The 21625-nt window shown below is 40.3% G+C and overlaps 1 protein-coding gene and 1 long non-coding RNA gene across 2 annotated transcripts in view; both read left to right on the plus strand.

Annotated features, from left to right (window-relative positions):
* LOC131246875 (uncharacterized) overlaps nt 1-1043 on the plus strand; it is a 37673-nt gene extending 36630 nt beyond the window's left edge. Inside the window, exon 3 of the long non-coding RNA XR_009171534.1 lies at nt 966-1043. This is a non-coding gene — a long non-coding RNA (uncharacterized LOC131246875). The remainder of the gene's footprint in view (nt 1-965) is intronic.
* Nucleotides 1044-4883: 3840 nt separating this feature from the next.
* LOC131246837 (structural maintenance of chromosomes protein 4-like) lies at nt 4884-6125 on the plus strand. Its single transcript, XM_058247273.1, has 4 exons — nt 4884-4957; nt 5414-5550; nt 5711-5887; nt 5994-6125. Exons 1-4 carry the CDS (start codon nt 4894-4896, stop codon nt 6123-6125), a joined length of 510 nt encoding a protein of 169 aa, XP_058103256.1. The 5' UTR covers nt 4884-4893.
* Nucleotides 6126-21625: the final 15500 nt, after the last annotated feature.

Raw genomic sequence — 21625 nt, forward strand, 5'->3', positions numbered from 1 at the left:
CAAACAAGATCAGAAACAGTCTGCATGAATGGTTGGATCTGATGTAAGGTGGGCCCCATGGCACAATGATCAAAGCTTCACACGTGTGAAGGCCTATAAATACCCCACTCCCCCTCTCATTTGGAGGTTGGAAGAATTTTAGAAGAAGGTTAGAGCTCCAGAAGAAGTTGAAGGGGAGAGAGAAGAGCTGCAAAGTGGTTGCGCGGCATGGGTCACGCAATCAAGCTGTTATACAACCAATAATGAAAAGGGTTAAAATGCTATCGAAATCGTCAAATGAAACCTTCATTGCTTCAAGTTCTCTTTTTGTATAAGGGACAAGCTCCAAGGGAAATATCAGATGATCAAACCTGCACAACCATTCCTCCTAGAGAGATGATCAAAGCAGATGTTTAAATGCTGTCGAATTTGATACTCAGATTCGACATTTGAACTTCGTGAATTCTTGTATTTTAAATAATCTATATTAGAATCAAGGGATACTAGATGTAAATGAATTCAGTATTAATAATATAATGATTGTTCTTTATACACTTTCTTTATTATGCTTAAATAAGATAATTTCCCCAATTCGAATGCATTTGTTTATTGTTCGAAACAAGTGGTTTACATGGGACCTTTGTGCAGATCTGTCATGTTGCCATTCACCTATTGACCCCGTCTCTATAGTATAAATGATTGATTATTTGTCCTTTTCAATGATTTATGGAGATAGAAACTAGGTTGCAATATCATGCACCCAAAAGAATAAGCTAAGAAGAAAATTATTCCATTCTGTTACCATTTTCTTTTGTAGAATAATCAGGTCTGTTTTGTTTGTTTATTCTGAACATTGGTTGATTAGTATTAGGTGTATCTTTCTTCCTTCAGGAGAGCTGCCTCAGAGTATATCAACTTTTAGAACTTTTATTACTCTAGATCTTAATGGGAATGCATGCTAATTTGTGCTAGTAGATTCTTTGTAGGGAGGTATAAATGCAGCCTTTGGAAATATGACTGAAGATGATTGGAGGTAGCATATGGATGACACTGTCAAAGGAAGCAATTGGTTAGGTAATACATTCAAGTGATAGAAATTTCCAACTTTGGCATTCACTTACATGGCATGTTTGGTCATTTGAGTTACAATGAGAAATCTTTTTTTCCTTGCATCAGTTCTTCTTTCTTTCCTTTCTTTCTTTCTTCCTAATCTTGGGTAAGAAATATTTTACCATATCCTGTACTCTTATATTGTCTTTTCATAAACATCTTTTGTACATTCTTTGCCTTCTAAGTATTTACTTAACTACAATTGTTATTACATGTTATGTAATTTGAACCAAACTTAATGGAGCATCTCTACATTTTCCACTAGTTAACAGGCGATGGAGTCATGAGAGTATGATTTTTGTTTTTTTGTGTGTTTTTTCCCTTTATGGCGGCTAATTTGCATGCAATTCCTCTTGCAACTGTTTTATGGGTGTTCTTAAAGTGGAATGTTGTTGTGTTATGTAGGCGATCAAGATGTGTAATGACCTTGGAATTTTTTGTGCTAATCTTTCCTTAAGTAGTTGTTTTTGGGATAATTAGCGCTATACTCGATTGCTTGTGAAATTCGCATCAATCACTTTAAATTGTATCTGCTTGGCTCTAAACCTGTAGATTAGTTAGCGCTACGTTACTCTGAAACCTGAGATCCATCGCTAAATCCAGTTGTTCTGGAGAATTTTTGGAAAATCTGGATTGGACCTGGACCGCGCGTCGAAAGTCCGATGGCGATGATCTTAGGCTGTTGCGGTCACCGAGTTGGGCTTGACTATCACCTCGAAAATTAAGTCCATCTGATGTTCTTAGTCGATTTGATTGAGTTCGGAGTGAAGAGTGTGAGAACAGTTGGAATTTAATAAGTTTTTATGGAATCTGAGTCGTGTCGCTTGCGCGAAGATTTTAAGCTATCTGACCGTTAGATTCTGACCCAATTTCACCCTCTGATCAGGATAGTTGGCCCAGGCATATCCTTGTGCTTGTGGACCTGATCTAGATTCTGTGACCGTTGAATTGAGTGTGGTCCGCCACGGCTGATCTGAAGAGCCGGTCGGTATGAAAACTCAGCTTGACTTAGATCCATGGTCAAGGAGCTTAAGTCTGACCTTTCGTGGTTATAGGCCCACCAGAAGTGCTTCGTTGGATCGAGAAAGGCATGCTTTGGTTATAACCTAAGTATACCTTGTCCCTAGGGTTATTTCCATCATTCTGAGGCCTATTTATAGTCCTTAAACCCTAGCTCTCTTTTCCATACGAATTTTCTCTAACCCTAGCTTGGAAAGAGAGTGGAAGAGAGAGAGAAAGTGAGAGAGATAAGTTGGTGAATCATCTGGATTCTTCCTTGTTCTTCTTCATCTTTGAACCTTCACTTTGAATCGTTCTTCTGACGATTCTGAGTTCATTTTGGGGTAAGTTAATCTAACCCTAACCTGTGTTAGAGCTTAGATTAGTCTTGGTGTTGTTGTATCTCATTTCTATCCTTGTTTTCGGGTATCCTATCGCCGTTGACGAAGACAACTCGTCTAAATCAGTTCGGTGTTTCTTTTCTGGCTTAAGGTGCGGACTTTAAGTGTATAGGTTATGGTTTTCAAGGCTTTCAATCCCAGTGAATGATTTATTCTTGTTATGGATGAGATTTCGCATGCCAAATGTTGTGTTTACGTTGCTTTCCTGATATGCATGCGTTATATTGAGATTTGTGTATTCTATGTGTATTTATAAAGTACCGTATACGTATAAAATATGCACTTATGTTTGCCATGATTATTTGTCATGTATGTATGCTAGATGCATGTATGACAACTCCTTGGTAAAAAGAATTGTGAAAGTGCATGTATTTCAACATATGTCATGTATGTTGTTCCATGTATGCTAAGTGTTTGTAGAAATGCATGAATGATCTAAAGCGTAATTTATTACACTAATTGCGAGCGTTGAGAAGTGATTCTCAACACTCCTATTGATGTGCATGATTTCCTTTATGCAAGTTACATTCCATGTTATTTAAATTCAAGCACTACTTGTGCTTACATTTATGTTAAGTTGATATTCCTCAAGTGCTTATGTATCATGATTTAAGTTGTTGTTCCATTACTGTTTTACATTCCATATTAATATCTGTTGTAGTGTAAGGTGTGTGGGACTATGCATTAGTCCAGGAAATCGGTAATCGACTCTATATTCGTGGTTGAGGTTGCTTTCACCATGTAAGACGTATTAGACGAACCCGAGCCGTATTAGAGTTGTCGGCAGTTTGGCCACGCGGAGTGTTTGTGCACTCTATGTCGCTCAATTCAACGTGCACTCGTGCTAGTCGAGTTCGTTAAGTAACCCGATTGTCCGATGTATGTTTACCATGTATGGACGCTACTGCTTGAATCTAGGGTACCGAACTTACCAGTGAAATCCTATTAACTATGGTACTCGATCCGCTAAGACTCATGGCCGGACATGGTGGTATGGGACACCGTGGTCGAGCTGTCGGCCTACGCTGGGGTGACGAGCCTCCCCGTAGTGACCAGTGAGCAACTCAACTCGTGAGCTGATTATGGTGGATGGGACACTATATTCGTGCTGTCGGCCTACATTGATTGGTGACGAGCCCTTTGTAGTGACCTCGAGCATACCGGGATACCGCAAGGAGGTGATGAGCCGAATTGTGGTAGTAAAGGCATGAAAGGTGTGCATTGATTGGTGACGAGCCCTTTGCTACGACCTCAAACATATGATTGTATGAGATGACTAGGATTGACGACCCTAGAATGGATCACTGTTTGGATGGTGACATGAGGAAGGTATCTTAGCTTCCCAATCCGGCTGTGTGAAATGGACTAATAACAACTTGGTAATCATATCCATGCACCACATTTGCATGTGCTTTGTAGATGTGGCGCACTTTGTGGTGGTGTCATGCGTAACGTAAGATGAAGACGCTGAGGGTGTACGCGTGAGGGCACGTATCATATTGCATACATCCTTGCATTAACAAGAGTACTTAGGATTTATTTAATTGTTCTGCTTTATCATTACTGTTTGATTGAACTGATAACATGTTAACCAGTGCCTTATTATTCCACTGAGTTGATCACTCACTCCCACGTTTCTGGGGCAGTGTTAAACACCCACCAGACTCTGTCTTAGGCTCTGATGTTGCAGGTGTGGATGCGACTTCTGAGGCAGAGCGGGAGCTGGATGATGATGAGGCTGCGTTCTCTTATATACAGTTTTTAAACGGGTTCTAGCGAGCCTTGGTCTGATGCGCGGGATTATGGGATTATTTTTGAGAATTTAAATGATGTAACTTGATACTTATAATTTTGTTAAATAACACTTTCATACGACCTGTCTTGTATATGTACTTCAGGGATTTACACTTGTACACATATTTTTCTATAAGTCTTCCACTTGCTTTATTCACTTATCCCTGAATCATATCTGTGTTTTGGCTTAATCTATTCCATGTTTTATGCACTAATACAGTCAACATACATCCTTCATTAAATATGTTGCATAAGTGATGTTTTGGAACTCGGGAGCTGAGTTTGCTCGACCCCCGAATTTCAGGGCGTTACAAGATGTTATCCAGTATATGTGTAGAGGTGCACCAAAAATTGTCTTATAGCTTGAAAATTATGGGTTGCCATTTTCTCGAACTGAAGAAGGGAAAATATATCAGTGTGTATTTGGTGGTCAAAGCCTAAATTTTGAAAAAGGTTCACATACTCAACTTTGTTATAGGGGTAGTTAGTTTCAAGAGTTATCTGTAACATTTCCTGATTTTTACCATCTTCTGTGTTGTAATTGTAAGTGGGCAGGACTATCGCTATACATGTGCTGCCGATCGAACTGGTCATGCTTTATGGCCAGGCAATGAGACGCAATACACATTTCTTCATGGAATACTTTACTTTGGATCTTATAATGGACAGTAAGGGTAAGTTACTTTCTGAGTGATATATTTCTCCACTAAAAAAATTGACCTAATCTCACTTTCCTCTTATTTGAATTTGAACTTTTTGTGGTTCTCACTTGTCAAACACATGTTGAGTGTGATGCAATTGAATTGCTTCAATGTAACTAGAAAGTGCTGAATGATTGTCTTTTGAATTTTATGTGGCATTCTTTTCCATTATGTGGGAAATCATATGGTGATAACTTGACATATTAAGGTAGGATACACCAGATAACTAAAGTATGGACCAGCCAGATCCATTTACTTTTCTTCCTTGTGTTTGCTAACTTCACTTATCTCCTTTTTTATTAAGAAAATGTCATATCAAAACTCATTAGGCACTTAGCTTTTGGCTCAGCAAGCCTTGCTTGTTACATAGACCATTACAAATCCATCATGAAATGTAACCAGTTAATGCTTCCATGCTACAAATTGTAGTGTTCTCTTTCAGGAGATATGACCGATATGTGAAGATGTGCCTGAATAAAGTTTCAGAATTGATGCACAATTCTACCAATCACCAAAACTTGGACAGTACAAGCGTTTCTATTAACTTTCAGGAGATAATTGATATGGTGAGACCATTCTTTTTGTGTCAATTTCATTCCTCTTTGAGTTTTTATTAATTCATTAAGAAAAAAGAAAAAGAAAATGGTCATACATGATGCACTTCTTTCATGGTCTTTTTTTCCCCTAATGGTCATTCCGATTTATGAATGCCATGACTATTTGTAGGATGATCGAACATATGAAGCTATTGTAGGAAGAGACTTTGTCATTACTAGAGTTGCATTTCGAGACAACTCTTCAAAGTACTACATAAATGAATGTGGAAGTAATTTTATAGAGGTCACTGATCAATTGAAAGGAAAAGGAGTGGACTTGGACAACAATCGGTTTTTTATTCTTCAGGTAGGTGATGGGCTGATGGCTGACAAAGGCCTATTTACTTGTGAAAAAAATATTATATCGTCAAAATCTATCTTCGCTTTCAATTTCTTTATCATTGAAATTTCAGGGTGAAGTCGAGCAAATTTCTCTAATGAAGCCAAAGGCCCAAGGGCCTTACGATGAAGGGTTTCTTGAGTATCTTGAGGATATCATTGGAACTAACCAATATGTTGAAAAGATCAAAGAATCCAATGAGTAAGTTCTATTCTTTTGTTCTTATGGTATGAAATACAGTATGTCTTCACATTCAAATACGCACATCCATTTGTTGCCTTCTGGTCACATGTAGGATGGTTAATGAGCCAGGCCCAAGCCAAGCAAAAATAAATTTTTAATAGGATCGTCTTGACAGCTCGGCCCTACCAGTATAACATCTAGGTTAAAGCCAGCCCTGGGTCTGACCCATTAACAACCCTAGTCATCTGCTCAATGTTTTTAAAATAATGATTCAAATTCTATTGATTTCAAAATGAGCAGTAATTCAAACCTTAGGGTGGGATAACACCTAAAAACACTATTCAATAGTGTTAGGTACATTTTTTGTTTGAAAATTTATTTCACAGCATGTTTGGATGATGTCTTTTGTGAAAATTTGTCTGTTGGAACGTTGTTTGGAGCATTAATTTAGTTTACATCAGGGGAATTCTATGTTTTCCTTGCATTTAGTTTTCATCCTTCTTCAATTAACTAATTCTTTGTTTTTATGTTGCAAAGTCCTCTAGTAGTGGTTTGCCCTTAAATAATTACAGAAGACGCATAGGAGAAGTTATCGGTATAGCTGTCAGATGTGCAAGTTGGCTACTAATACGCGCATCCATTTTCTATCTATGGTGGATGAAGGATGCACCTGACCCTATGCGAGTGCACACAGACTCACCAAGATTTATATTTTCAGCATTATTGTAATTGTAATTGTTTAAATGAATGATTGTAATTGATTCATTATTAAATAAATGATTGTAATTAAATGAATGAATAATTATGCAGGTGGTAATTGAATGAATGAATGATTATAATTTTTTTAAATGTAAGAAATAGCTATGGATATTGACCATAGCTGGTAATCTAATAACTATAGATGTTATTAAATTTGGCATATTGCTACGGATCCAGAACTACTTTTAGCTAAAAGTAATATTTGTACCTATATGTACTTTTCGCTATAGAAATATTTGCTATGAATTATCTCTATAGCCATTGTAATCTATGGCTACAGATTAAATCCATAGCCATAGGTTTTAGAGCTATTGCTACGGTACCTACGACTACGGTCGTGCTACGGACTAAAACCGTAGCCATATGGCTACGGATTAAATCCATAGCGTTTACCCAATTTCTGGTGGTGCATACAATATGAGGCCTTTAAGATAGGCGCGGTACCGAGCACAAGATCAATCTGAAACTCAATATGTCAGTGAGGTGGTAATCCCGAAATCTCCTGGAACACATCGGGAAAACCACAGAAGACTGAAAGCTGGTCGATACTCAAAACAACTAACTCCTCAATGGCACACGACATCAGACAAGAAAGCTTCTCTCCTTTGGGCTCGGCTATGAACTGGAACTTTGGCATGCCGGGTATACAGAACATGACTGTCCTCATAGAGCAGTCCAAGATGGCGTGCTATTCAGAGAGGCAATCCATGCCTAGGATGACATCTAACTCTGACATCAGCAACATAAGCAAATCAGCGAGCAAGAAGGTCTACTCAACCAAAATAGGGCAAGACGAACAAAATCGGCCTAGCACTACAGTCTTCCCCACTGTCAATCCCTCATGAGCAGACTCTATCAGTAATCCAGTCGATCAGAAGAAGCCCTTGGACACAAAAGAATGCAATGCACCAGAATGAAACAAAACTCGAGCTCTACATGTAGAAACAGGAAGGGTACCCTCAGTGACTCCTCCGGATGAGTGAGGGTCTTGCTGGGCCATGTAAAACTTACCCTGAGCTGGCTGGGGAGGTGCATTTCCCCTCTAAGTTCATCTCTGAGTTGTTATTGCTGTGGCAGCTGAAACTACTGCCTCTGCTACTGCGGTCTTGGAGGCTCGTGGTGGTGGTGCTGTTGTGGGGCCTCAGTGGTAGGAGCTGTGATGGAGGCTGTGGCGGTGTTCTCGGCTACTGCTGCTGTTGAGGGTGGGGACACTCCCACCTATGGTGTCCCATCTCTCTGCATCCATGACAAGTAATCAAAAACTGCTTCTGAGGTGGTGCTAGAGGTGTTGCTGGTGCTCAGGCGACTGGGTGGCCTGTGCGCCCCTGCCATGGTCGATGCTTCTGCTGCTGGGAACTATCAAAGGGGGCTTGACTCTTTCGGTCTCTCCTCTGATCATGCTCCCTTTGCGAACCGGCCCACTCTACCTCATAGATCTGGGCCCTCTATACTACTTACTCAAAATTCGGGAGCATATGCCCAAGAACACTGCCCCAGAGGCCATAACGCAAGTCATTCTCGAAACGGCGAGCCTTCTGCCCCTCATCATCAATAAGATACGTCATGAATCTCGATAGCACGATGAAGTGGGCCTCATACTGGGACACTGTCATATCCCCCTACATAAGAGTCTCAAACTCGAGTGCACGCTATTGTCGGACATGGTCAGGGAAAAACTTTCGGTCGAACCGATATACAAACTCCTCCCATGTCCATCTAAAATTGGCTTCTGTAGCATGGGCGATTGAGGCCCACCAATGCTCAGCCTCACCTCAAAGTAGAAATAACTCCAGCAGACTCGCTGCTGGGTCGTACATCTCATGGTGTCAAAAATACTCTCCACCTGGGAGTGCCACCTCTGCTACGGTAAGGTCAGGCTCTCCCTGAAATTGAGGGGGATTGAGCCGGGTAAAGTCTCATAAAAGGACTCTCGCGTGCTCTTGCTCTGCCTACTTGGGCATCTCATCGGGTCACCTACCTTGCCCATGGAGGGCGGCCGTCACAGCTTGCTACATCTATTGTAGCTGCTCAATACTCACGAACATGGTCGGTGTTGCGCTAGTCTCTGACAAGGGTGCAGAAGTCTCAGCAGGAGGAACGGTAATCTTAGGTGGGGGAACGAGAATCTCAGGTGGGGGAGCACGAGTCGCTTGAGCTGCTCTCTTAGGGGCCTATCAGCCTTGAGAACTCTCAAAGGCACGCACATTAAGGAATTATATCAAAGGGTTACTAAGTTATCGATCTCGGGGACCTAATCGTTCTAATTTCATAACAGATATGTGATGTTGTCCTTAGTTATTCCCAAGGTATGCTCTGATACCAAAACCTGTCAAGCCCTAAAATAACTAATCACTGAATCCAGCGCTGACAGCCTCCATAGTACATCATTCTAAGCTCCTAATACCCATATACTGGGTTCCGATCCTAGGATCCTACAAGGAGGATTTTCAACATGAACTTTTCTGTAAGAAGCATAACCATAAGTATAACCCAGATACAAACAATAACATCACCACATATCCACCATATTAAAAACTTTAGATTAAAATACATAAAGGGGAATACAAGATAGATATCAAAGCTCCATAAGCTTAGCTGCATGCTCCTGCCTCAACTCGGTTGCGTCTTAGTGTCACTTGCACGCAATGGTCATGCATAAGCTTATAGGAAGCTTAGAGGGTGGTGTAAGTGTGTGCGTAAGGTAGGTGCTAAGTCTGCAATATCAGAGAAACACAGAAAGTGCTGGCAAGTCCATGAATGAGGGAAAATGCTGGAAAGTCCATGAATGCTATCAGCCGTACCAAGGCTATGCGATACAAGCCCTATGTAGACGAATGTCATATGCAAGATGCAATGCAAGCATACCAATCCTCAGCTTGATCCACATATCAGTACAGTTCACCTCTGGAACATCATATATCAGTAGAATTCCTCTCCGGGAAATCACATCTCAGTACAGTTCCTCTCTAGAAAATCACCGGGGTGTAATGCACTCCACTTTAACTAACCCTCCCCCATGCGCGTAGTCCAAGTGAGCGTAAGAGACCTCACTATCTACCTGACAATAGTCTGCCAATACCTATCCGGCACATCGATAACGGACCCATTCCTCGAGCAGGTCAAACTTAACCTAGCTATACCCCCTTCTCTTCAGGTGAGTAAGGTCACACTCCCTTACAACTCATCATGACATAGTGGGAGACGCGGCCTCCTGGTATTCAGTACACGGGCACTCATGTATCAACTCGGTCTTAATGTTGGAGCATCCTCTTAGTAATATAAGGGTTAAGGGACTTTCACCCAGGGACATCTATGGCGCCCTAGTGCTAGAACCAAAACATTTTTGGTGTCCAATCCTGCCATCCAATCATGCACCAATCCTACACGTACCGCGCACTGATGTGGGGCAACTCCGTCTCTCAGGAGTCCCAAAAACAACCAGCCCAATGGCATATGTTATGATCAATCACTCCTCATAACAAGCATGCAAACGATGCGTATGGGCATGTATCATGATGTTCTACTAGGCATATCCAATGGTGATGTTGTACTCTCCTATAATTAATCGATGGCCTAAATGACATACTTATATCAAGGATGGGCCTAATTACAAAGAGTGGGTTTCCTCACCCTCTCCATCACATAGTAGACTAGGCTTCCTATGGGGCCCAATAAGTACGAGATGGGCTTTACGGCTTGGACAAATCTATAAGACATGGTGGAAGCACCATCAATAATGGCGGCCCAACAGTTTGGTTTAACCCACTAAGAGAGGATGAGAATGGGCCTAATAATGGGCCTAGGGAGGTTTACAATGTAGACATTTAACCACCATTGCCTCCTAGAGTGTAGCTCGCTATAGAAACAATCTCACAAAGGGGCCCATGGTCCTTAAAATAGCTAGAAAATAAATGGGTAGCATCCATATTATCTCATTCATCATGGTGGGCCTCTTGGGTCAACCCATAAACCTCATTCATCATGGTGGGCCTCTTGGGATAGCCTATATAATTAGTAAAATAGATGGGCAGCATATACAACACATAGATCATAATGGGCCTTATGGGGCAGCCCTTGTCCCAAGAAAATAGATGGGCAGGGTACATACAACACATACACCATAGTGGGCCTTACAAGTCAGTCCATGTGCTCTAGAAAATGGATGGGCAGCACATGTATCACATACAACAAGGTGAGTTCCAATGCCTAGACGTCCAGCCCATCTGGGCCTGCTGGACGTCCAAAAATCTGGACAGACAAGCTGGTCATGTACATAAGGTGGGCCTTACATAGTTGTAACGCCCTGAAATTTGGGGGTCGAGCATAACTCAGCTCCCGAGTTTCAAAACATCACTTATAAAACATATTTAATGATGGATGTATGTTGTCTGTATGATTCCATAAAACATGGAATAGATTAAGCCAAACTGTAAACATAATTCAGGGATAAGTGAAGGACGCAAGCGGAAGACTTAAAGAAACATAAGTGTACATGTGTAAGTCCCTAAAATACGTATACATGCCAGGTCATACTTACAAGTGTTGCTATTAAAAATATAAGCATCAAATGACATTATCTATTCCAAAAGAAAACCCATAATTCCTGCACATCAGGACATGGCTCACAAGAACCCGCTTGAGAACTATATAAAAGAAAATGCGGCCTCATCATCCTCGAACTCCTGCTCTGCCTCAGGGGTTGCATCAACATCTGCATCTAAGATAGAGTCTGGTTGGTGTTTAAACACCGCCCCAAAACGTGTGAGTAAGTGATCAACTCAGTGGAACAATAAAGCAAAAGTTAACATGTTATCAATTCAATCAAGCAGTAATGATAAAGCAGATCAATCAAACATGTCCTAAGTACTCTTATTAGTGCGAGGATGTATGTATAAATGATGCATGCCCACGCCTTACTCCCTCGGCGTCTTCATCTCACGTTACGCATGACATCCTCCCGCAGTGCCAACGACTTCCACGCACATGCAAATGCGGTGCATGAACATGATTTCCAAGTTGTTATTAGTCCTTTTCATACAGTAGGATTGGGAAGCTAAGGTACCTTCCTCATATCAATTTTCCACACAGTGATCCATTCTAGGGTCGTCAGTCTTAGGCCATCTCATATGATCATATGGATCTAGGTCGCTGCAAAGGGCTTGTCACCAATCAATGCACGCCTATCATACCTTTGTTACTACTCTAAGGCTTGTCGCCTTAATGCAGTATTCAGGTATGCTCGAGGTCACTACAAAGGGCTCGTCGCCAATCAATGTAAGCCGACAGCACGAATATAGTGTCCCATACCACCATAATCGGCTCACGAGTCTGGTGTGCTCACTAGTCACTACGGGGAGGCTCGTCACCTCAATGTAGGCCGACAGCTCGGCCATCGTATCTCATACCACCATGTCCGGTTCATGAGTCTCAGCGGATCTAGGTGCAACGGTTAACGGGATTTCATCTGTAAGTTTGGTACCCTAGATTCAAACAATAGCGTCCATACATGGTGAACATACATCGGACAATCGGGTTACTTGACGAACTCGACTAGCACGAGCGCACGTTGGGTTGAACGACATAGAGTGCGCAAACACTCCGTGTGGCCAAACCACTGTCGATAACTCTAATACGACTCGGGTTCATCAAATCACGTCCTTCGTGGTGAAAGCAACCTCAGCCCCGAATTCAAGGCTGATTACCAATTTCCTGGACTATTTCATAGTCCCAAACACATTCCATTACAACAGATATGCATATACAATTTGGAACAGTAATGGAATAATAATTCAAATCACACAGTATGTGAGCATTTGAAGAATATCACTTAACGTGGATTTCAACATAAGTAGTGCTTGAACTTAAAGAACGAAGAATGTAAATTGAATGTAAGAAATCATACACACCAATAGGAGAGTTAAGAATCTCTTCTCAACGCCCGCAAATAGGATAATGTATTACACATTAGCCCATTCAACATTTCTACAAACACTTAGACTACATAGTTCAACATACATGACGTATCTTGGAATACACGCATTCGGACAATTCCTTTTGCCAAGGAGTTGACACACATACAACTAGCACAAATACATGACAGTTAATCATGGCAAGTACATGTTCATATTTTATATGCATACGATACTTCCTACATATACATAGACTACACAAATCTCAATATATCACGTACATATTCGGAACGCAAAGTAAATATAGCATTTGGCATGTGAAATTGCACCCACAACAAGAATAAACCATTAACTGACATTGAAAGCCTTGAAAACCATAACTTATACGAATATAGTCCGCACCTTAAACCAAAAAAAGCGCACCGAATTGATTCAGACGATATGTCTTCGTCTAAGGCGACAAGATAACCTAAGGCAAGAATAGAAATGAGTTACAACAACACATAGACTATTCTAAGCTCTAAAATAGATTAGGGTTTAGATTAACTTACCTAAGAACGAACTTAGAATCACCGGAATAACGATTCAAAAGTGATGGTTTAAGGATGATTCACCAACTTCTCTCTCACTTTCTCTCTCTTTTCCCCTCTCTTTCTTAGCTAGGGTTAGGAAATTCGTATGGAAAAGAGAGTGAGGGTTTTAAGGTCTTTATATAGGCCTAACATTGATGAAAATAGCCCCAAGGCCAAGGTATACTTAGGTTATAACCAAATCAGGCCTCTCTCGATCCAACGGAACACTTCTGGTGGTCCTTTCTCCACGTGCGGTCGGACTTAAGCTCACTGACCATGGATCTAGGTCAGGCTGAGTTTTCGTACCGATCGGATTTATAGATCAGCTGTGGCGGACCACACTTAATTCAACGGTCACCGAAACTCGATCAGGTCCACAAGTATAATGACATGCCTAGGCTATCTTCCCTGATCCGAGGGTGAAATTGGGTCAGAATCCAATGGTCAGATTGCTTAAAATCGTCGCGCAAGCGACACGACTTAGATTTCATAAAATCATATTTAATTTCTCACCGTTCTCACACTCTTCACTCCGGACTCAATCAAATCGACTCGGGACATCATCTGGACTTGATTTTTGAGGTGATGGTTAAGCACATGGTGACCATAACAGTCTAAGATCATCTTCATCGAACATTCGACGCGCGGTCCAGTTCGATCTAAAGCTTCTAAAAATTCCCAAGAGCAACTGGATTTAACGTTGAATCCCAGATTTCAGAGTAACATAGCGCTGACGATTCTACAAGTTTTGAGTCATGCAGATCAAATTTAAAGTGATTGATGCTAATTTCACGAGCAATCGAGTTTAGCGCTAATTAACCCACAAATAGCTTATAAGGAAAATAGAGATAGTACTCGGGTCTTGGCACGAAATTTTTTGGGTCATTATAATAGTAATGGGGCACAATGACCTGAAAAATGGCCTAATAGGGTGTATGAAACATACACATCAAGGTGGGCCTTGCATAACATAAATGGACAACATGGATAAAAATATATATACAGCAGGTGGGGCCCTTGTTGGACATCCAGTCCACCCAACGTCTTGGGCCTGTTGGGCATACAACAGAGGGACGGCCTGGGTGATCACATACATACATGTGGTGGATCCCCATACATCACAAGTGGACCCCAAAATGAGTGGTCCACTTGAATAAAACACATGAATCACGATGGGGCAGCTGCTGGACGGTTAGTCCAGTAGCATTCCTTACTCATGTTGGGCGTCCACATGGCTGGACGGCTGGATAAAACACTATTACTGTGGGTCCCACTTATGTGTGGGTCACCCAGGAAGTGTTATGCCTCCCTCAAGCATCACAATGGGCCTGAGATGGTTTAAATGGTGGGAGTCAACCCAACTGTTTCCTACTAGTGGTCTGATTGGGCGTTAGATCTGCTTCATGGTTATGCCCTTGGCCTGATAGATATAGGAAAATGGATGGTCTATCTGCATGCCTGACACCTACAACAAGGTGGGGTACATGTGAGTGGCCCACCAATCCTAAAAATCAAGCTGATATTTGTCCTCCTCCTAACATCTAGACCTGCTAGACGGTACTAGTTGGCTGGACCGTCTTCGCCTGCTGGGCCCACTCTAAGGAGAGTTAGCCCTGCTGGGTGGTGTGGATTTAATCATACATCAAGGTGGGGTCCACACGTCAGTGGGCCGCCCCACTCTAGTTAGAAAATCAAGCTGATATATGTGATTTCCCTATATAGGCCCATAACGACTAACAACATAGTCCACTTACTGGACTATGTGGATGAAATATATACATCAAAGTGGGCTCCACACAATGGCCCACTGAGATTGGAAATCAAGCTAATATTTGTGTTTTCCTCTCCATTCGAGCTTGTGTGACCAACCGGCCACACAGGCCCAGAAACGGGCAACAATGGGGCTGTTCACTAAACAATGGACATCTCATTCAAAGGACGATCTGGATATAATATATGCATCATCAAGTGGGCCACACATCATCATAAGAGAGAGAGAGAGAGGGAAGATGAGTGGTGGAAGGGCTCCGCCATTATGAACCCCTCTAGGATCTACAACATACATCAAGTGGGTCCCATCCATGTGTGGGCCCTTAAATCAGCAATGGCAGGTGGGGATGCCATCCTCACAACAAAAATCAAGGGGTCTAGATGACCCTTTCAGACTAATCATCAAGGAAACATCATGATGGGGTCCATGGAGAATGGCCCCATCATGACACTTACATGCAAGCTTGGTGGGCCATTGGCCACACCTAGATAGATAGGATTGCCACCATTAATTGGTGGGTCCTACTTGCCCTATGCTAGAAAATGGAAATATCTACCTAAGGATGCACCCAACTTTCCTTCTTCTTGCTCCCTAGTGTTCTAAAGCTCATATAGGCTTCTATAATGGTAGGGATGATGATTTAAGGGTTGGATTGGGTGGGATTGAAGGTGGAAGATGGCTAAAAATGGGTTCTCTCTACCTTTCTTGGGACGTCCAAGCTCTCCTGGTTGCAATGGAGAAGGAAAGGGAGAGAATGGGAGGGAGAGAGAGGTATAAGGGTGGAAATGATGGTGTTGTAAGTGTAATGAAGATTTTACAAGAGAGCAAGAGAAGAGAAGCATGCTTGCAATCATTGCTAGCAAGGCATGGGTGGCAAAGGTGATGTCATCCTAGCCTAGGTAGACTAGGATGATGTCACCATCATGATTGCTCTTGTAGAGAATCTACTTTATCTGGAATCTTTGGCCCTACAATGTGTAGTCTACGGCCGAGATCATGTGCAGGTCATATCTCTTAGTCAAGGTATCACATTGGCATGCAAAACGCGGCATTGGAACAGTGGCGATGGTGCAGTCGCAGTGGTATACGTTTTGAATCGAGTTGACTTGGGTCTACAGGATGTGATTTAAGGTTGCGTGAAAACGCTGTTTACAAGTCACGGGTCACCGAAATTTGACGGGGAGGATTACGGGATCCTAAGGAACAGTATGGTACTAGGTTACGGGCCTTACAATAGGATTTACCAATCTCGCAATATCAAAAACATGAGAAGAAGATACTAAAAGCTATTGCAGATCTACTGTAATTTGAGTCACAATAAACCATTAAAAACTAAAAGTATTCCTTTAAAATTAAACAATAATCAAAGAAGGTTTAATATAAACATGAATCAAAGCAAAAGAAACATCCCATCACGCTACAAGCTTCATCTCTTAGTCCTTGCTAAGAGGTTTAGCCAACCATAGACATGATTGAACTAAAATCTCTTAAGAAAAGCATAAAAATAACTAAGGAAAATGAAGAAAAACTCCTGGCGATGACTTCTTCATGCTTTTGCTCCACTCCTTGAACCCTAGAAGATCCTAGGAACATCATAGGGACTCATATTTATAGTTTTATAGCACCTTCTTTCGCACCGACTTGGAAAAATCTGAAAACCGTCTCAAATTTACGCGGTTTGTGTAAAATTTGCATAACCTTAGACTGGTTGAGGACAACCTTTGACTGGTCAAGGGTCTCCTTCAACTGGTCGAGGATGATGAGAATTTAAAGGATTTTATCGCTAGAGTTCAAGTCGAGAGACTAGTCGAAGGAGGCAGATTTTTAGGATTCATTTTCTTTGCTTCACGTCTTCAATGTTCTTCATTCCTCACTTGATTTCCTTGGATCTTTGGCATGTGAATTCTTCATTGTTAGTCTCATAAGATCCATCCTTGGCTTAGGTGATTCTTGAGCGTTAAATCCATACTTTTAGCATCCTTTTCAATCCTAGCTCTTAAATTCACCTTGCAACACAAACATGACTAAAATAAAGCATTAAGCATTATCATATTCATAAAACTAAGTAATAAATGGAGGATAATATATAGTATTTGAACCTCAACACAATCCCCAATTAGCATTTTGCTAGTCCCGAGCAAAGTATGCAAAAAATGAACTTCAATGCGCAATGTTCAAACCTTTTTCATAAAACAATCTTTTGTGTAATAAAGTATGAATGAGTAGACTCAAGATGAAAAAGTGAGATTTTGAAAACCTAGAGCCGAATCACATAAGCAATCAATCAAATAAGTTTTTCATCCATTAAGTCAGAGCATAATTCACATATCAAGTTTTTGAATGTGCACAGTGAAAATCATCTTACTTCCATAAAAATATTATTAATTCATCATGTTAGCCATGTTTACCATATTCAGATTGGTTGAAAATTCAAGGGCTGATTCCGAACTTATCCCCTTTTCTCTCTTTTTCCAGTTTTTGATTTTATATCGATGGTCAGTTTTTATTCATTCTTTTTATTTTTGCATTCTTTTCTAGATTTTTCATTCTTTTCATTCTTTTTCATGAGCTCTTTGTCGATCTCTTATTTTTTTAACTGGTTCTTTTCTTCTTTTATGGTGGATAAAATTCTCCAGACCAGATTCTCGCCATTTATCAATGATTCACATACTAACAATCAAAACTTCTAGTATATCTTACAAAAGACAAATTGAATGTGTTTTGTGATTTAACATAATATTCAAACTTCCTCTTAATCAATTGAGGGCAAGTACTTAGGTGATAAATTACTTAGATGACTAGACTTCAGTAATTCAAAAAGATTTCAACTTGAGTACATAATTCATTGCTTCCCAAACAGATTTCAACTTGAAACAATGAAAATTTTTAAAAAATTTGCTTAAAATTGAGAAAACACTGATTAGGTTACCTAATCCCCCATCCTCAACTGAAAAATCTACATTTTCCTCAATGTAAAAGAAATAAGCATAAAAAGAAAAAAGGGACGTGATGGAAAGATAATACCTGAAAAAGAAATTCTGAGGCTTTTCCAATGATCTCAATGTGAATATGGGTTAGCACAAGAGACTCAAATAGACGATAAGCAAACTATCTTAAACAAACATAAAGCAAACTATCTGAAAACGGCGAAAGCAAAGTATCTTAGTCCTAAATTCTATGAAAGCAATAAACCTAACTTTACCTCCGTCAGACTAGGAGGTCAATCCTACTAAACAGGATCAATCAGAGGTATGGATATGTCCTCTAAATTGAATTTCTCAAGAAATGACTTCAACCGATGTCCATTTACTTTAAAAGCATTACCATTGTTCGGGTTCTTTATCTTGATAGCCCCATGAGGATAAATATTAGTAACAGTGAAAGGACCGGTCCAACGAAATCGGAGTTTACCCGAAAAAAGATATAATCAAGAATTATATAAAATGACATTTTGACCAACTAAGAACAATTTTCGAAGGATGTTCTTGTCATGGAACACCTTCATCCTGTCCTTGTAAATTCTCAAGTTCTCGTATGCGTCATTCCAGATCTCCACGAGTTCATTCAATTGTAGTTTGGGTAGCAAGCCAGCATTGTCTAAATTGAAGTTCAGATTTTTAATCACTTAGTAGGTAATATGTTCCAACTCTATAGGTAAGTGGCAAGCCTTCCCATAAACAAGTCTAAATGGCAACATTTCAGAATGAGTTTTAAATGCAGTACAATAAGCCCATAAAGCATCGGTCAATCGAATTGACCAATCCTTTCGAGCAGGGTTAACCATTTTCTTCCAAACGTATTTGATCTCCCTATTAGAAATCTCAGCTTGCCCACTTGTTTGTGGGTGATATGGAGTGCTCACCTTGTGAGAGATGCCATATTTCTTTATTAAGTTCGTGAATGACCTATTACAAAAATGTGAGCCCCCGTCACTAATGATGGCTCGACGCGTTCCGAACAAGGAAAGGATGTTCTCTTTTAAGAATTTAATGACCGTTTGATGGTCATTGTTCCGGCACGAAACCACTTCGACTCATTTAGTGACATAGTTTATGGCGAGCAAAATATATAAATTTCTAAAAGATTGGGGGAATGGTCCCATGAAATTGATGACCCAGTAATCAAATGCTTCAATAATCAGAATGGGGTTCAAAGGCATCATGTTTCGATGGGATAATCCTCCCAATTTCTAACAAGGCTCAAAAGCTTTGCAAAACTCGTGAGTGTCCCTGAACATAATGGGCCAATAAAAGCCACACTGCAAAATCTTAACCGTGGTCTTTTTAGCAAAAAAGTAACCACCACAGGCCTGAGAGTGACAGAAGGAGATGACACTTTGGTATTCATTGTCTGGCACACATCTCCTTAAGATTTGGTCTGGGCAATATTTAAACAAATACGGATCATCCGAAAAGAACTTACTAACCTCGGTGAAGAATTTTTTTCTTATCTTGCGCAGTCCAATGTGTCGACATGAAACTTGTAACAAGATAATTAATGATATCCGCAAACCAAGGTGAATGAGAGACTTTGAACAATTGTTTGTCAGGGATCATGTCATTTATATGTATTGTCTCAAGGGAATCAGAGAGATCAAAGAAGAAAAGATGGATAGCTGCTACATTTTCTATTCCCTTTTTTATCTTTTATTTCCAAATCAAATTCTTGAAGTACGAGGATCCATCTTATCAGGCGGGGCTTATCATCATTCTTAGAAAGTAGATACCTAAGAGTTGCATGATTTATGTAAATAACGATCTTGGATCTGATCAAGTAGGACCTAAATTTCTCCAAAACGAACACTATGACTAAGAGTTCCTTTTCCGTAGTAGAGTAGTTCACTTGGGCCGGATTTAGAGTTCTACTTGCATAATGAATGACGTAAGGTTTCTTTGCTTTTCTTTGGCCTAAAACTGCCCCAAGAGCATAATCAGACCCGTCACACATAAGTTCAAAAGGAAGGCTCCAATCAGGTGGCTGCAGATAGGTGCAGTGGTTAACACGCCCTTGAGCTTAGTAAAAGTTTATTGGCATTACTCAGTCCACTCGTATGGTGCATCCTTTTGAAGTAGATTGCATAAAGGAGAAAAGAGATGTAAGTGTATTGCTATATATCTAGCATTGTAACGCTCCGTGCTTTCAGGACCCGATTATAGGACTCGTTTCCCAAAAAACCTGAGTATTAACCTTTAGAAAGCCAAATTACACATATACACATGCATACATATATATATATATATTATTCTTTTCAGAGTAAGCATTTTAGAGAAAGATTGACAAATCAACATAAAGGAAAATTCGTACTTACATTAAAATTTTACGAACGAATGCCCATAATGACTTATACAAACTAATGTCCCAATACTTACAAGTACAAAATGAGATAACATCGCATGTGAAAAAAAAATACATTATAATAAATCTTGAGCTATAAAATCACGTAGCAACTCTTAGCAATACAATCATGCATCCTTGACGATTGCACCCTGCTCCTCATCAATATGAACATGATATCAACTAGGCTACATGTGCTACCTGTACGGTTATATATTCGATGAATAAGTGGCCAGCTCAGTGTGAATTCTCCTCAAGATTACACACTACCGCATTAGGTAAGCATAGTTATAACAACATAACAAGTCATGCAAAACAATACATGATGCAGTCTTATTAGATGCATTAATGCATGAGTGCACATCAATTGGGGATGCTCATCCAGTTGGCTTTTAGGTAAAACCCATGCAATCCAGCCAGTCATCAATGAAAATACATAGTACATGCGTAGTGCCAAACTCATCGAAGGTGGGTCGATAGTCAATGGTCTGTGAGTTAGTGAAACGATATCCCAACTAAATCCTATTAGGCGCATGCTACAACATCTAGAATTAGCCACCCGTTATCGCCCGAATGCTATGAATACATGATTAGCCCAACCATTATTATTACATTTATAACTAGCCAGTTTAATAAAGTTCAAAGGTCACTATGGGGGTTCATCATCCAGCATTGGCCGATAACTCAGTCATAGTGTCCCATTCCACCATCCCTGGCTCATGAGGCTACCACCTTAGGATGTTTAATGGAACCCATCGACTAGTGGCTAGTCATATTTAGTATATGGGGCTTGCCATCGCATGGTTGTACAAAATAAAACATAGAACGCATATAGGAAAATTACTAAAAGAAAGCCACATAGGGAGAATATCAAAATTAGGCCACATAGGGCAAATATAAAAAATTATGTGATAAAAGACCATCCTTAAAAAATCACTTAGACACGGTAACCCCTAGATGGCAGGCCCACATCAATAATCAATTTAAACCACCATTCAATAACCACTAAGTTGAAGGTCCATTATAATCACAATCAATCGAGTTACATCCCAAGTATGGGTGTACATTTATAGGTTAGGGTTTCCCACTGATGTACTAGTTTAAGTTCCATAAGCAATCCATAAGTAATCCATAAGAATAAGAAAATATGCAGGATAAATATTAAACATGTAATCTA

The sequence above is a fragment of the Magnolia sinica genome, chromosome 1 (genome assembly GCF_029962835.1).
Source record: "Magnolia sinica isolate HGM2019 chromosome 1, MsV1, whole genome shotgun sequence".
Lineage (NCBI taxonomy): Eukaryota > Viridiplantae > Streptophyta > Magnoliopsida > Magnoliales > Magnoliaceae > Magnolia > Magnolia sinica.

Excerpts from the sequence above, each read along its gene's own strand:
- LOC131246837 (XM_058247273.1), top strand. The coding sequence starts at position 4,894 with ATGAGACGCAATACACATTTCTTCATGGAATACTTTACTTTGGATCTT. Across the intron at positions 4,958-5,413 it reads TCTTATAATGGACAGTAAGG|TGTTCTCTTTCAGGAGATAT; the intron begins GTAAGTTACTTT and ends TACAAATTGTAG. Across the intron at positions 5,888-5,993 it reads ATCGGTTTTTTATTCTTCAG|GGTGAAGTCGAGCAAATTTC; the intron begins GTAGGTGATGGG and ends TTGAAATTTCAG.